Here is a 16,868-nt window from a genome sequence, read left to right on the forward strand (position 1 = left end):
AATGATGCAATAATAATTTTTAAGGCAGATAATTTTTAATTAGTTTAATAATTTTTAATTAGATGTGACAGATAATTTTTAATTAGTTTTTAAAATATTTTAGAAAATAATACCACTGCAGTTAATTCAGATGATACTGTCCATTGGAAGGAGATGATGTTAAATGCAATTGCTCTTAGTGAACAATCTGAACAGGAAAAGTCTGTATGTAATTTTTTAAATCAATATTATCAAAAATAGGCAAAAACACTATTTAGAAATAAATCTATTTTATTCATTTCTGCATTGACTGAACTTTGAACTTTTGGCATTTATTTATTGTTCAATTAGTTTGTCTCTATTTTTCCATTTCAATCTGTTATTTCTTATTTTAATATATTTGTTATTATTTAGTTTGTTATGTTCCATTTATATAATTTTATGTTATGTTATATGTTTCATTTTGTTATTATTCTGTTCTGCTAAAAAAAGTTAAAGTAGAAGTGGTAGCCATAGCAACAGTGAAAATATTAGTAGGAGGAGAACTAAGAAATTTGTTAATCAAGAAGTGTGCTAACTGGTTTTTGTTCCTGCCACTAGATTTTTATAAAAAACTTGATTTTTGTATGATGATCGAATTTAAAATTAGTTAAAGACAAGTTGAAAGTGTGTAGTGGCAGTTTTAAATGTTCTGTTTTTTACAATTTTATTAACAAAAATATGGTAGGATACCATAAAGTGTAGAGTGAGATAAGTGTATAATTTTATTAAGGTTTTTTATTAGCCAATGAGTAGTCAAAAATATAGCATCTTTAGTGAATCAACCATGCCTACTAACTTTTATAATGAGTTTTTGAATGATTTTTTCGTTATTGATAAGTTTTTAAATATATTATCTTTTTATCTATTTTGTTTGTTTGTTTAACTTTCTACTATGCATTTAAATACGGTCTCACAAAATATTAAGTAATATTATAGATAAATATAAACTTTAACAATAAAAGTGTATATAAATATTTTAGTTTTAAATTTTTTGATAAATTTAATTTCAAAGAAAAATTCTTTTTAACTCAAAAATTCATTGAAATGTGGTTACTTTTAATCCATTGAAATGTGGTTACCTTCAATTCATTGAAATGTGGTTACTTTCAATCTAGTATTAGGTATTAGGTATCTTACCATATATATCTGTCCAAAATAAGTGATAGAAGTAGAAAATATTCAAATTTTTTTTATTAACCTTTATATTTTGTAAGTAGCTATTATGGGATTTTATTTATATTTTACATTTTTTATTGTTATTTTTATTTATTTTGTTAAACTAGTTTTTGCTTTTGCTCAATTATTTACAAGTGTTAATATGACATCAATACTAATTGATTCAACATACTATTTACAAGTGTTAATATGACATCAATACTAATTGAATTCCAAGTTTCAAAAATAAATTAATTTTTATGTTTGTTGTTTTTAATGTTGTAGTTTAATGGAGATATTATTTGTTTGTTTAGTTTGTTGGAGTTAAGGTCCAGGCTTTGTGTCAGCCATTATAATTCAAACTTTTTTTAAGAATTGTTGTGCGAATTTGTGTGTATGTTAATGTCTTGATGTAGAAAAAAAATGATCTAAATCCAATTCCTTAGCAGATTGACAGCAACTTTTAATAATATCTTTATTGATCACCAGCCTTCCTTACACATTAGAAAGCATAAGATTGCCACCCCGCATTTAACGTTATTAAAATTTTAAAAATAGTTTTATTCAAAATAATATGTATACATAAAATAATAACAGTTAAAATTTTAGGCTCTTCAGATGAAAGTTTTAGACTTAGAAGAGTTGTGTCGTAAAAAAGAAATGTTTGCTCAATCTCAAAAAATGATAATAAAGTTTCGCAATGATACCATTTCAAAGTTAAAAAGTGCAAGTATTTTAGACAAAGATTCAGAAGTAGTAAGTTATTAATTTTTTTCTCTATGTATGTTTACAATTGTAATAAATAATTATAGCAAAATAGCTAAAAAGACCAGTTATCATGTCTTTGTTTTTTTTCATTGTTTTCCTTGCAAATTAGTCAATTTCTCTCATTTAAAAAAAATTTTGAAATTCTTTATATATATATATATATATATATATATATATATATATATATATATATATATACATATATATATATATATATATATATATATATATATATGCATGGTTGACTATTGCATATTGACTTATATTCTTATATATTCTTATATTTCTTTAATAAGTTTTATTTTGGTGAAACATGTTTTGAAGATTATGTACTAGATTGCTTTAAGAGATGAAATAAAGTTACTACATTCGACAATTGATAATCATCCAGAAGTTAAACGACTTGCTGTTGAAAATCTAGAACTGAGAGGTGAAATATATGATTTTGTTATTCATTGCACCATGCTTTATGTTTTAACATTTAAAAATCATTCAAAACTTTGAACTTTTTTTAGCTAATGTTTTTTTTAGCTGAGTTAAAGCGGTTAAAGTCTCTTGATCCTTCAAACGGAGATGTTATAAAAAATATGGCTGAAAAACATCGATACACTTTACAACTTGAGCGTCAGCTGCGAGAGTCATTGCAAGCAAAAAGTCTAAATCTTGAAAAATCTAGTGCACAACAAAATATAGATGCATTAAACAATGAAATTGAGAAGCTAAAATTAGAGTTAACTCAAGTCCAAGCTAAATTGGACACTTCAAAAATTGAATTAGAGAAGAATAGACAAAATTTGCAGCAAAAATGTGCTGAGTTAGTTTGTTTGAGTGAATCATTTCGCAAAAAAGAATTGGACTTGAAATCAGATTTGGTCGCTGCTAGAAAGTGCAATAGTGATCTTGAGGTATTATATATTTGAGTTGTTAAATGTTTGCTTCATTTTGAAATAGTGTTATTAATTGCACTTTTTTTAAATTAAATTAAAAAGAAAGAATTTAAATCTTTTTGTTTTGCTTTAGAGAGCACTGGAAACCCTTCAACTTAAAACTGCTGTTGAAAGATCAACAATGAATAGCCTTCATATGCAGACGATTAAGGTTATTTTATATTAAAACTAGTTAATATTAAAACTAGTTTAACTGGATGAAGCAGGTATTGATATACATAGAAACTTGCATAAAATTTTTTATTTCTGATTTTTTTATTTTAGACACTGTCTTCTCCTAATAAGTTGGTGACTCCTCAAGGTACTCCAAAAAAAGCAAAATTATTCAATAATTTATATACAAAAGAGTCAACTCCATCTTTGAATCAAACTATTGGTAATGATCAGAAAGAATCTTTTCAACCAGAGAAAAAAAAAAAAAAATACTTTGAAGAAGAAAAGTATGTTAATGATCCTGATCGCTTCATTCAAGACGAGCCTCATCCAAAATTTGTTGATGAGGATGATAGTTTTGATGAACTTTCTAAAAATGAGTTTAATCCATTTTTGAATCTTGCAGATGAAACTCAAGATGAAGAAGTAGAATATATGGAAGCAATACAAAAGGAAATAAAACATTTGCAGGTTTTTTTTGATCAAAATAATGTGTTTATAACATAAGTTAAACTATAATGCTGTCTAGGTTAGCTATGGAAAAAAAAAAGAGCTTTTTAAACATTTTCATAGGTATTGTTTTACTGCTACAAAGACGACTTGAAAGAACAAATACAATTATTTTAAATATTTTTTACATTTGTAAATTTTTAAACAATCTTTTAACTGCTCCCTAATTAGTTAATAATTACTATCTATCAATTTGTTTTTTTTTATCTATCATTTCTGTTTTATAGGATTTGTATAATCAATCCAGTCAAGCTCTTCATACTGAACAAGCTTCAAAGATTATTTTAAATGAAGCTAAATTTAAATTAGAGCACAAAGTCAATGAGCTGGAGCAAGTAAGTTTTTAATGCTAGAATAAGTTAGAAAATGTTTTAGTGTGGTTTTATCAACTTTTATTCAAAGCCAAATAGTGAGATAGCTATTCAGAGGTTATTTAAATGTAAAAATTGACAGCATAAAGTGGATGCAAAAAATGGCAATAATAATTATATAAAAAGCGAACTTCTAAATTTTGTTTAGGGCATTGATCTAATAATGAAAAAAGTTCAATAAGAGTGTTCTTGTCCTAATTGCTTTACAGAAATGTTACATTGGTCTTCAGCGATACATGTCGATAAATTGAATTTTTGTCCAAAAAAGTGTTATACTAAAAATTATTATACTAAATTGGTTTTTTTATTAAAAAAATATTATATTAAAAATATATTTTTGTTATGGTTATTACTTTTAAGGTAATATTATGGTTCCATAAATATTGTTTAATTGCCTATTGTTATAAGTTCAATATTACTAATTATTTTTAATAAATATTATCAGTCTAAGCAAATTTGTTCAATCATTTTATGTTATCATACCTTAGAGGTCTCATAAGTTTCTGCAGCACAAAACTTTTTAAAATTTCATAAAACTTCATAAAATTATCTATAATAAAAATTTACTAATTCTAAAGTGTTTAATACACTTTTCTTCACAAATGTCTCTGTATACTTTTATGTGACTTTTTTTTATTAAATGGTTTAAAGATGTGCCAAATCTGGTAAAAAAAAATTTTGTTTAGAGGGTTTAAGTTTAAAAATTAAGATTGCTAAAAGTGTTAAGCCATGGGGTTATATGTAAGCCTAAAAGCTATAGTTTAAAAGTTTATTTGTTATATGTAAGCCTAAAAGCTATAGTTTAAAAGTTTATTTGTTATAATCTTATTCTTATTATTATTATGATTCTTATGATTACTCAGGGAGTTGAATTAGTTTAAAAGAAGTCTTTTTTTATTATTAATAATTATTAAATTTTTTTTATTATTACTATTATTTGTTATTAAAGTTTAAAATTTTTTTTTTATATAGCTTCTGGAGCATGAAAGAAACAAGTGTAATGAAAAAGAAAAAGATTACACTATTCAACTTCTGTCAATAAAGGAAAAATATAATGAAATGCAAGAGGCTTTTACTAGTAAGTTTTTATGATTTTAATGTTTGTAAATTTGTTATTTATTCACTCAATTTATTATTTGTAAATATGTTGTGGATATATTTCATTTTAAATTTTCACATTTATATAATCAAATTGTCTAGCCAGTTTGTCTGTTTTCACTAACTATTAATTTTAGCTTTGTTGTGTTTAAGCCAAGTTGCATTCATTTAACAATAATTTGCTTTTATTTATGCTTCTATATACAGTCTATTTCAGTCTTCTATATACATTGTTATTTAACTAGTTTCAGTCTTCTACATACAGTGTTATTTAACTAATTTCAGTCTTCCACACAAAATATCAAAGTTAATTTGTTAGGCAGGATTAAAAGTTGGGTTAAATTGAAATTATTTCTTGAATTAAAAAAGATTAAATTGAGTTAAAAAAATAAAAATTTAATGATTTTTTTATTAAAAGCTTCTAATGTCCACGACAAAAAATAACAAAGAAAAAAACTAATATTTATCAGTATGATAAAATTTTCTTATTTTTCTATGATCCATGAGATTTTGCTGCAGTTATGTTGTCGTTGATTTATGATTCATGAGATTTTGCTGCAGTTATGTTGTCATTTTAAATACTAGTTAAATTTTATCAGAATAAAATATTTTTATTGAATTACTAATATATAAAAAAAATTGTTTTTCTAAGTGATAAGACTCTGTCAATTTTTGTAACAGCAAATAAATCATCTATATAATGTTCAATGTTGGATAATTTGGAAATGAACAAAATTGGTCTAGCATTTTGTTATATTAGTATTTAGTTTTCATATATGTACATATGTTTATGTCCATAATTTTCATATATGTCCATATGTTTATGTTCATAATTTTCATATATATCCATATGTTTATGTCCATAATTTTTATATGTTTTATAATATGTTTTATATGTTTTATACGTTTTATAATATATTATTTGTTTTCATATATGTTTATGTCCATAATTTTCATATATGTCCTTATGTTTATGTCCATAGTTTTTATGTATGGGTTAATTATGATTAAAATATTGACACATTTCAAGCTGTAATCATATCATGTTATTTATTCATTTCAAGCTGTAACCATATGGTATTTATTCATTTCAAGCTGTAACAATTGTCATAGTATTTAATTGTTCCAAACTGTTACCACTATCCAAATATTTATCTACATCATTAGGTCAAGCTAAATTTAAACCACAAGCAACATTATCTTTTCAACACTATATAATAGTTTAATGACTGTGATTATTATTTTGTAATTAATTTTTTCAACAGTGTTAACAAGTGATGCTGAAAACTATAAGTCACAACTATTAGAGACTCAAAAACTGTTAAATAATTTAAAAGATGAGAAATGTGAAGAAGCAAGCAAAGCAAGTCGCAAGTATGCAGTTGTTGAAAGCAAGGTACAATACATTCAAAGATATTTTATAACTTTACATTTGTTATTGTTTTTATAGTTTGTTATCTATAAAATAATTTTATAATTTATAATCATGTAAAATGTAAATATGAATCTAATTGTCCATAGTTTTATAAGTAAATAAGTTTTTTTATACTCCTACCCTTAAATAATGATTATTTTTGTTATATATTTTTCATAATAACTTAATTGTTTTGGTTCTAACAAAATATTTGCTTCAGTAAACGTTGAAGTAAGACTTTGACAATTAGGTCAAGCTATTAAAGTTTAAGTTTTGAGGTTTTCCAGGGCCCATTTCTTTTGTTTCTCCAGGACCCATTTCTTTTGTTTCAGGTCAAAAGTTATCCATTTTATCTAAAGATAAAAGGATTCATTTTATCTAAAGATAAAATTTATCCATTTTAGTTTTTCACCTGCAAAAGAACTTTATTAAACAAGAAGTAAAATAAAAGAGAGGAAATAATGAGTAAATTTCTTTCTTTTTTGTTATTGTATGTATTGTTAAGCTCTCCTTTTTGCTGTATGTATTGCTAAGCTCTCCTCCTTGTTTACAAAGTTTTTTGTTATTTAGTTTTTGTTTGATTTTTGTACAAATCATTAAATTTTTATTCTTGCTTAGTGCTTTCAAAAGTACGAGTGAAATGATTTTTTCCAGTAAAAAAAGTTGTTTTCAAAGTTATAAATTTTATAATAATTAAATGGTGATAATCTGCAAGACTTTTGACTTGTATTTTTGCAAAGTACAAGTTTGTATTTTTGAAATTTGTATTTTTGCAAAATACAAGAGGATAATTTTTTACAAATCCTACACAATTATCTTCATATACCAACTCAGGTGATTGCAATGGTTGTTTTTTTTGGAAGACTTTAACAAATTTGAAAAAAGGCGATTTTAAGTAAAATCCTCGAAAAATCAGTTATGTTTTTGATTACATATTTACACAATATTTTTATTAAGAATCTATAAAATCTCTGTTTATATTTTATATTTATTATAAATTTTATTTGTTTAACTATTGAGCTTTTAGTTACAGCAACATCTAGTTGCTAACAACATCTAGTTGCTAACAACATCTAGTTGCTAACAACATCTAGTTGCTAACAACTTTTAGTTGCTAACAACATCTGGTTGCTAACAACATCTAGTTGCTAACAACATTTAGTTGTTAGCAACATCTAGTTGCTTACAACATCTAGTTGCTAACAACATCTAGTTGCTAACAACATCTGATTGCTAACAATATCTAGTTGCTAACAACATCTAGTTGCTAACAACGTCTAGTTGCTAACAATGGTTTTTCTAATTTTATTTTAGAATTGTTCTAGGACTTTGTAAAAAGACTTTTTCTATTAAAATTAATTACTTATGATGATGTAATTTTGTTAAATGACAATAAAGTTAAAAGCAATACTATCATAAAATAACAGCTTTTCAATTTTTCAGTGTGTAAAACTTGAAATTGATCTGCTAAATTTGAGGACTGAAATGGATGCTACTGCAGAAGAAAACAATAATTTACAAGTATAAATTTTGTATTATAATTTATTTTTTTAGAATTTTAAATTTTAAAATATTACTAGTAGCATTTTTTTTTTTTTTTTAAAGGCTGGTTTTGAAAATTGCAAGGAAGAGTTAGAGTTCTATCGTCATAAAAACCTTGAATTAGAACAAGTTGTTGAAGAATACAAAAAAAAACTTAAAGAAGAGGAAGATAAACTGCAGGTTCTTTTTAAAAAAAAAATTATGAGTTATGAAAGTTTAACTGTTTTATGAGAAATTTAATGGAAAATTATGATATAATTTATTTTCATGTTAACGAGTAGTAAGTGACCTATAAAACCAATCATGGTAAGACTATTTGTCATAACAAAATTCAAATGCTGCAATTCACAACTTTATGTTTAGCTCTTTCAATGACCTAGCTTTAAATATTCGGCTATGGTTTATAACACTAATAGTTTACCTTGAAAGTTAAAAGTAGTTTTTTTTTTAAGTTACAGCACTTGTAGTACCCAATTCACAGGTTACAAGATTTGTGAGACAAACCTTGGTTTGTGACACAAACAAAACACAGGTTTGTGAGTTTCACAGGTTTCACAGGCTAGATTTGTGAGACAAACCTTGCAAGTCTCAGCATTTTCTTGACTGTTTTATATCATAGTAATGCTAACCCAAATATCAAAAGCTATTATAAAAACATATTTATATATCATTGTATAAGCCATCTGTCATAAAAAAAGTAAATGTAAAAGATATAAATACTAAAGTTAAACCAACTTAAAATGTTTTAAAAATTTGTAAACATTATTTGTGAAATATTTGTGAACTGACATACTTTGTAGGAAATGTTAATCAACTTTAAGGAAAAAATAAAAAATCTTTCTAAAACATGCAACATATGGTTGCCTGTGTGAGAAGCAAGATTTTTTCAGGTAAACCCTAGCTGATTGATCGAATGTTTGTCTTTGACTTTTGTTGATTTTCATTGAGTAATTAGATAATGTAATTATTGTTGCAACATCCAGTAATTGTTTTTTAACTATTTTACATCAAGAATTTAGGTGTGTCTAATGTAAGATGGTATGGTATTCAAGGGGCAAATTAACTCAAATTTACCATATTGTGGACATTTATACAGGATAGCAACATACAGGACAACAGTTCTTTCACAGAACTCTTAGAACTATTATGTTTTAAATATTATTTCTTTAAAACAGATGTTAATCCAGGTACAGAAGTACAAGTGCAGAATAAAATACTTACTGTTATAAAAAAAATTATAAATGAGGTATATAAAAGCTCATTACTGCTCTAATCAACTTCAAAAGCATATACATATAATTGAACTTTAAAGACAATCATTTGTTGGTGATACATGTGGTCTGAAAAGCGCACTTGTTAATTTTAAAGTTAGTTTTAACCGTTCTGATGGACAAATAACTAAAGGTAATGTTTGTCTGACCAGGTTATTTTGTGTCAACATCATTGTAAAACATGATAAAATCTTTTTTCATAAATATTTTCACCCAGGAATATAAAAATTAACGATTGTGATTGCTTTAACTAATTTTCTTTCAAGATTGCTAAATGGTTTTGTTTTCTAAGATTGCTAAATGGCTTTGTTTGTTTTTCAACTATGTTATATCAAAAATTTGCATGTCGGCGTTTGTCAGTTCTTGTGAATTATTCTTGGATTTAAAGTTATTTTAAAGTTTTTATTTTGGTTTTTTGATTGTATTTATTTTTATTTTATTAATTTTTGTGTCTATTTCTGTCAACTACTTTTTTGAATATTTTGACTACTGGTGGTATTCTTTTATTATTGGTCATACTCATTGACTACTGGTCATCACTTTGACTATTGGTCGTACTTTTTGACTACTGTTCATTTCCTTGATTACTGGTTGTACTTTTTGACTACAGGTCTTAATTTTTGACTACTGGTTGTACTCTTTAAAATAAAACAATAAAATAAATTTTTGTTTTTGGTCTTGATTTTATAATATCATTTCATAATTATTTTCATTTTATTTGAAATAATAGGTTGCTCTTGAGAAGCTTAACAATGAAATGGAAATGGAAATGAAAATGAAGCTTTCTCAAGAAGACAAGCATGCGGTGTGGTTTTTTAATTTAGAGTTTTTTAATTTTTGTATTTTGTTTGTTAATTTTTATTGTTAATTCATATTTTTATTTTACTGATTATTTTTATTTTGTTTTAATTTTTTTTTTTTTTTTCTTTTGTTCTGCTTTTAAATAAACTGTTTCAAATAGGAGCTAATGAGATCTGTTGAGACAATTAATGCTTTGCGAGAAGAGTTGAACATAGCAGCAAACAAACTTGATGACCAGGTGAGTGACCATAGGTTTCAGATTTTGGCGATTAACCATAATCTTTTCATTTCAGTGATTTACTTTACTATTTGAAAAGGTGATACTTGACAAAGTTATTCATGATCTTCTTTGTTTACATTGTATCAGTTAAGTATCAGAGGAGTAACATGGTTATAAGATATTTTATTTAAATCCAATTGTGTAAGTATTTTAGTCAGAAAAAGTCACTACTTTGTTATAGTTTTGTGCTTCAACTAACTGAGGTTTCAATTAGTTGTAGCACATAGTTAGATTTATACCTCAATTCGTCGAAGCACAAAGTTTTAGCTCATAGTTAGGTTTAAACCTCAGTTAGTTGATGCACATAGTTAGGTTTATCCCTCAGTTAGTTGAAGCACATAGCTGTAGCACATAGTTAGGTTTATAAATCAGTTGAAACATAAAAACCTTAATTAAAGATTCTCCAGAAGTCACGAGAGCCTAATTTTTGAGATGAGATACGAGATTTCATGACCTGAGAATAGCGGGCTTTGGCGTTAGACAAAACCTTTTTAAAGTGGTTTCTAGCAGTAATAAACAGACGTCTGTTTTCTGGAGAATTGTTTTGCTGATAGATATTGAAGTAACGATTTTGATTAGAAATTGCAGCAGCACAATGTGAGGAAAACCATGGAGAAGAGTGAGGATTGACCTGGAATTATCGAGAGGGAATAAAAGACTCCATGGCAGTCTCAACCCACAAAGTTATGTAAGAAGCGCTAGGAAATCTTTCATCTTCCTGCTGACAGGAAGATGAAAGATTTCCTAGGGTGGAAATCTTTCATGTTCCTGTCAGCAGGAAGATGAAAGATTTCCACCCTAGGGCCATCACAAAGAAAATCATAGAAATAGTCCCAGTCAGCTTTAAGGTAGTTGTAAGAGGTATGATGATAGGAAAATTCTGATGATGTAGAAGAATGAGATAATAATTTTAGAGAGATCAAACCGTGATCAAAAGCTTTTAAAATGTCAAGAGCGATGGCCTTAACCTCTCCACCTTTATTAATGCACGATAAAACCTATCTGTTAATACTATTAGCAAATCTGCTGTAGAACGAGAAGATCGAAATCCATATTGATGGTCAGAAAGTAAGTTATTAGATTCAAGATGAGAAATTAAGTGTTTGTTAATTAAAGATTCAAAAACCTTGCTTATGATAGGAAGAAGATTTATGGGATGGTAGTTAGACGAATCAGATCACTCTCCAAAATTTTTGAAGATAGGGATAACAGATGCTGCTTTCCAGCAGGCTGGAAAACAAGACTGATAAGCTCTTGTTGAATGGTTTTGAGAGTATAGACGACAGCTCCGGAGAACACTTCTGCAAGACAATAACAGGTATGTTGTCCGGGCCACAAGCTGTAGAAGAGTCTAGGCAGGAAATCACTTTAGATACAGAAGCTGGAGTGATGCGAATGTCAGGCAATGGATCAACCTGTTTGTTGGCAATTTCAGGTAGAATGCAACTAGTGGAGTCAACAGATGATATTGATGAAAAGTTTTTAGCAAACAATTCAGCTTTGTCTTTAGGTGAGGTGACAAAGTCTGAACCATATAAGAGAGGTGGAATTAAAGATTCTCCCTTATTATTAATACTATCAAAAATTCTCCAGAAGTCATGAGAGCCTAATTTTTGAGATGAGATACGAGATTTCATGACCTGAGAATAGCGGGCTTTGGCGTTAGACAAAACCTTTTTACAATGGTTTCTAGCAGTAATAAACAGACGTCTGTTTTCTGGAGAATTGTTTTGCTGATAAATATGGAAGTAACTGTTTTGATTGGCAATCGCAGCAGCACAGTGAGAGGAAAACCATGGAGGAGAGTGAGGATTGACCTGGAATCGTGGAGAGGGAACAAAAGATTCCAGCCTGAATCCGCGAAGTTATGTAAGATGCGCATTTGTTGACAGGAAGACAAAAGATATCTACCCAAGGATTTTCTAACAATAAAAATCACGGAAAGAATCCCAGTCAGCTTTACTGTGGTTGTAAGAGGTACAATAATAGGGGGATTCAGGTGATGAAGAAGAATGAGATATTAGTTTTAGAGAGATCAAACTGATCAGAAGCACCTAAGGGTGAATGTGGAGAAACTGAGCACTGACTAGGATCAGAAACAAGACATAAGTCGAGTAGAGAAGGAAAATGATTTGGGTTGTCAGGAAAGCGAGTTGGAAAGTTGACTATTTGAGTTAGGGATTGTGAAAGGCAAAAGTTGTGGGCTTTAATGCCTGCAGAATCACTGACACTAGAGCCAAGCCATTCAGTGTGGTGAGCATTAAAGTCACCGACAACAACTATATTAGCTGATGGAAAAAGAGAGAGGGCTTGGTCAATATGATCAGAAATAACATCAAAAAGAGTGCAGTCTTGAGATGAAGGAGAGCAATATAGAACAAATAGAAAGGCAATAGAGTGAAGTGGTGCTAAACGAAAGCATATGAAAGAATAGTCTGTGGATTCAAACCTAGTTTCACGACAAATGGGTGAATTCTTACGAATTTAAATGCCCAGGCCAAGCATGTGACTATTGGAGTCTTTACGAATTAAAGGAAGATAACCATCAACACTAAAATGAGACAGCTGAACTCAAATTAGTCTCACAAAGAGCAAGTAGGTCTGGTGAATTTTGCAAAAGATAAGACTCAACAGAAGAAAAGTTACTTCGAAGACCACGAATATTAGTAAATGATAGGTTTAGAGAACTTGTTGATGATGATGGTTTTTTGTGTTTTATAGTTTTTGGTACTTTATTTATTTTAAATTTAGATTGAAGAACTTGACTCAAAGCATAGATAGTACTCAGAACACTGTTTAATAGCCCAAGCAATTGCCTCATTACTACTAATAAACCCTAAGCCATAACAAAGGGCTCCAAATGTGGCCTCCGCAATGCACAAAAAGTACAAACAGGGACACCATCCATGCGCAACATGGCACTGTTAATACTTTGATATTTTTCAGCTGATGGAATCAGCCTCTCTGAGAGCTACCACAGAGTTCAGGAAACCTGACTACCAGCCGGCCTCAGAACCATAAAACTGAGTTTTAGAGCTGTACCCTCATTAGGAGATAATAGAATGAGTTGCCTAGTCATAAAATCGGAGACACAAGCAAAACCCATGCATTGAGTCAAGAAGATCCAGCATTCAACATCCTAAACTGGAAACAATGTATTAAAAATACATCTGTGCCAGCCTAATAGATGAGGAAGGGGTGCGAGGCTGGTCAACAGATAGAAACTGTTTACCCCTTAAGTCTTTGCCTAGGAGGCCTTCTACAAGACAGTAGCCGGATGCATTTAACATCTGCCCAAGATGAGTATTTTTATCGAGACACCTTCTGTAGCCTTTACTCAACCAAGAGCCCTAAGGCAGGGGGTATTTTAAGTCGGAGTTGGCATCTCCTAGCCTTTGCTTAAAAAGGCGTATCCGTAAGGCAGCAGGACATGAAGCAGATTGTACTGGGTTATATGTTGCCAGTAGCAGGATAATTTGACCTGACCGAAATATAAAATATAAAGTAGGTGAATTCTTGGGAATGTAAATGCCCAGACCAAGCATTGACTAATGGAGTCTTTACAAGTTAAAGGAAGATAACCATCAACACTAAGATCACAAAATGAGACAGCTGAACTCAAATTAGTCTCACAAAGAGCAAGTAGGTCTGGTGAACTTTGCAAAATTACTATTAATAAATCCTGAATAAAGTTGTTACAAAGAGCTCCAAATGTGACCTCAACAATGCACACTAAAAGAACAAACAGGGACACCATCCATGTGCAGTATGGTGCTGTTAATACTCTGATATTTTTCAGCTGTTGATGGAATCAGCCTCTCTGAGAGCTACCACAGAGTTCGGGAAACCTGACTACCAGCCGGCCTCAGAACCATAAAACTGAGTTTTAGAGCTGTACCCTCATTAGGAGATAATAGAATGAGTTGCCTAGTCATAAAATCGGAGACACAAGCAAAACCCATGCATTGAGTCAAGAAGATCCAGCATTCAACATCCTAAACTGGAAACAATGTATTAAAAATACATCTGTGCCAGCCTAATAGATGAGGAAGGGGTGCGAGGCTGGTCAACAGATAGAAACTGTTTACCCCTTAAGTCTTTGCCTAGGAGGCCTTCTACAAGACAGTAGCCGGATGCATTTAACATCTGCCCAAGATGAGTATTTTTATCGAGACACCTTCTGTAGCCTTTACTCAACCAAGAGCCCTAAGGCAGGGGGTATTTTAAGTCGGAGTTGGCATCTCCTAGCCTTTGCTTAAAAAGGCGTATCCGTAAGGCAGCAGGACATGAAGCAGATTGTACTGGGTTATATGTTGCCAGTAGCAGGATAATTTGACCTGACCGAAATATAAAATATAAAGTAGGTGAATTCTTGGGAATGTAAATGCCCAGACCAAGCATTGACTAATGGAGTCTTTACAAGTTAAAGGAAGATAACCATCAACACTAAGATCACAAAATGAGACAGCTGAACTCAAATTAGTCTCACAAAGAGCAAGTAGGTCTGGTGAACTTTGCAAAATTACTATTAATAAATCCTGAATAAAGTTGTTACAAAGAGCTCCAAATGTGACCTCAACAATGCACACTAAAAGAACAAACAGGGACACCATCCATGTGCAGTATGGTGCTGTTAATACTCTGATATTTTTCAGCTGTTGATGGAATCAGCCTCTCTGAGAGCTACCACAGAGTTCGGGAAACCTGACTACCAGCCGGCCTCAGAACCATAAAACTAAGTTTTAGAGCTGTACCCTTATTAGGAGATAATAGAATGAGTTGCCTAGTCATAAAAACAGAGACACAAGCAAAACCCATTCATTGAGTCAAGAAGGTCCAGCGTTCAACATCCTAAACTGTAAACAATGTATTGAAAATATATCTGCGCCAGCCTAATAAATGAAGAAGAGATGCAAGGCTGGTCAACAGATAGAAACTGACAAGAAGTATTCTCAGAGTATACAGAGAAAAATATTCAGAAATGAACATTTTCAAACTTAGACCAATAGCGAAAAAAGAAAGAGTACCAGTCACATGCTTCATCAAGAAACTCAAGACAAAGGGGAAAATAAATAAAACAGAAAACAATTTAAAAGACTTTACAAAGATTCACTCTTTGTTTAAAACTTGCAAAGTCACTATTAATCCTGATACATCCTCCAATTTAGGTATTGCATTGACACATCCTCTAATTTATACATTCTCCATTTAATTTAGATAATGCTCAAATTATTTAGATATTAGCTTTAAATATGAACTAAAATTTAAATAAATTATTCATCATAAAATGGAAAAATCTTCAATACTGGTGAAAATTTATATCGTTATCTTAAAACTATAACTGTTATTTTGTATTTGATTATTACAATTATATTATTACAATGTTGATGGCTTAAAATTTGTGAATAAGAACAATTTTTCAATATGTGTCAAATATTATTATTTTGTCATACTTTTACAAAGTTCCAAGTTCTTTTCAACAATCCAAGTTGATTTTTTTTTGTTAAAAAGACCCGGGCTTTTCAACAAAATGCATTCTTATCGATTAACTTAACTTTTTTTAAACTTAAAAAAAAAGTTTAACTTTTGATTATCTAATTAAAATTAAAAAAAAAATATTAAATAATAATAGAGCTGGAATTAGGTTGCATCAAATCTATCAGCCTTACTAAGGCTGTTCCATGAAGGAATTCTTCCCTTTTGGCAATATCTGATGTTGCAGCTTCTTCAGTCCTTTGACATAATTTTTGCTAAACTCTTTTGGGTGTTAACTTTAAGCAGTTGTGTGGAAAACTAGGATCAAAATTTCAAAAAAAAAAAGTTTGGGGTAATTAAAAACATTAAAATTTTATAAAAAATCCAAATCTGGTTTTAAAATTTGAATTTGAAAAAAATTTGCTTAGGTTATTTGTCTTATATTTCACTAAAAATTTTAAAATCTGGTTTTCACATTAATTAATGATCTCAGTTTCACTAAATTAATGATCTCAATTTATGTGTTATATATATATATATATATATATATATATATATATATATATATATATATATATATATATATATATATATATATATATATATATATATATATATATATATATATGCTAAAACAATGATCAAGCTGTTTTGAACTTATACTATTGAACTATAAAACTTTAAATATTTTAGAATCAGTTATTAGAGAGAATGCAAGGAGACTTAGAAAAATCACGATCTGAAGTTGTAGCTCAAAAATGGATGAATATGGCAGACAAAGAGGCAATTAATAATTTTATGAAGACAGTTCAAGAGTTGCAAACCACCATAATAGACAAAGAATCACAAACATCTTCTTTGACTCTGGAGCTTGAAGATATTAAACAACAGCATGATTTGCTACAAAGTTCTTTTAAAAAAAAGGTCCAACTGTTTTTTTTTATAATGTTTGGGATTTAAGTTTAAGGATTAAGTTATAGATTTTTTTTTCAAATTTTTAATATAAATAAATTTGACATAAAATACGTGGGAACTCAAAATAGTCATAAGTCAACATGGTAT

The 16,868-nt window shown here is 29.0% G+C and overlaps 1 protein-coding gene across 4 annotated transcripts in view; it reads left to right on the top strand.

Annotated features, from left to right (window-relative positions):
* The window catches only part of LOC100208547 (kinesin-like protein KIF15), a 91,579-nt gene that overhangs the window by 58,241 nt on the left and 16,470 nt on the right, over positions 1 to 16,868 (top strand). For all 4 annotated transcript variants that reach the window (XM_065819170.1, XM_065819172.1, XM_065819169.1 and 1 more), the window contains exons 15-28: positions 104 to 204; positions 1,786 to 1,932; positions 2,281 to 2,374; positions 2,476 to 2,849; positions 2,965 to 3,042; positions 3,156 to 3,515; positions 3,782 to 3,889; positions 4,898 to 5,003; positions 6,289 to 6,419; positions 7,881 to 7,958; positions 8,043 to 8,159; positions 9,981 to 10,055; positions 10,212 to 10,289; positions 16,500 to 16,730. In XM_065819170.1, coding sequence (XP_065675242.1) covers positions 104 to 204; positions 1,786 to 1,932; positions 2,281 to 2,374; positions 2,476 to 2,849; positions 2,965 to 3,042; positions 3,156 to 3,515; positions 3,782 to 3,889; positions 4,898 to 5,003; positions 6,289 to 6,419; positions 7,881 to 7,958; positions 8,043 to 8,159; positions 9,981 to 10,055; positions 10,212 to 10,289; positions 16,500 to 16,730 — 2,078 coding nt within the window. The remainder of the gene's footprint in view (positions 1 to 103; positions 205 to 1,785; positions 1,933 to 2,280; positions 2,375 to 2,475; positions 2,850 to 2,964; positions 3,043 to 3,155; positions 3,516 to 3,781; positions 3,890 to 4,897; positions 5,004 to 6,288; positions 6,420 to 7,880; positions 7,959 to 8,042; positions 8,160 to 9,980; positions 10,056 to 10,211; positions 10,290 to 16,499; positions 16,731 to 16,868) is intronic.

Source organism: Hydra vulgaris, chromosome 15 (assembly GCF_038396675.1).
Source record: "Hydra vulgaris chromosome 15, alternate assembly HydraT2T_AEP".
Lineage (NCBI taxonomy): Eukaryota > Metazoa > Cnidaria > Hydrozoa > Anthoathecata > Hydridae > Hydra > Hydra vulgaris.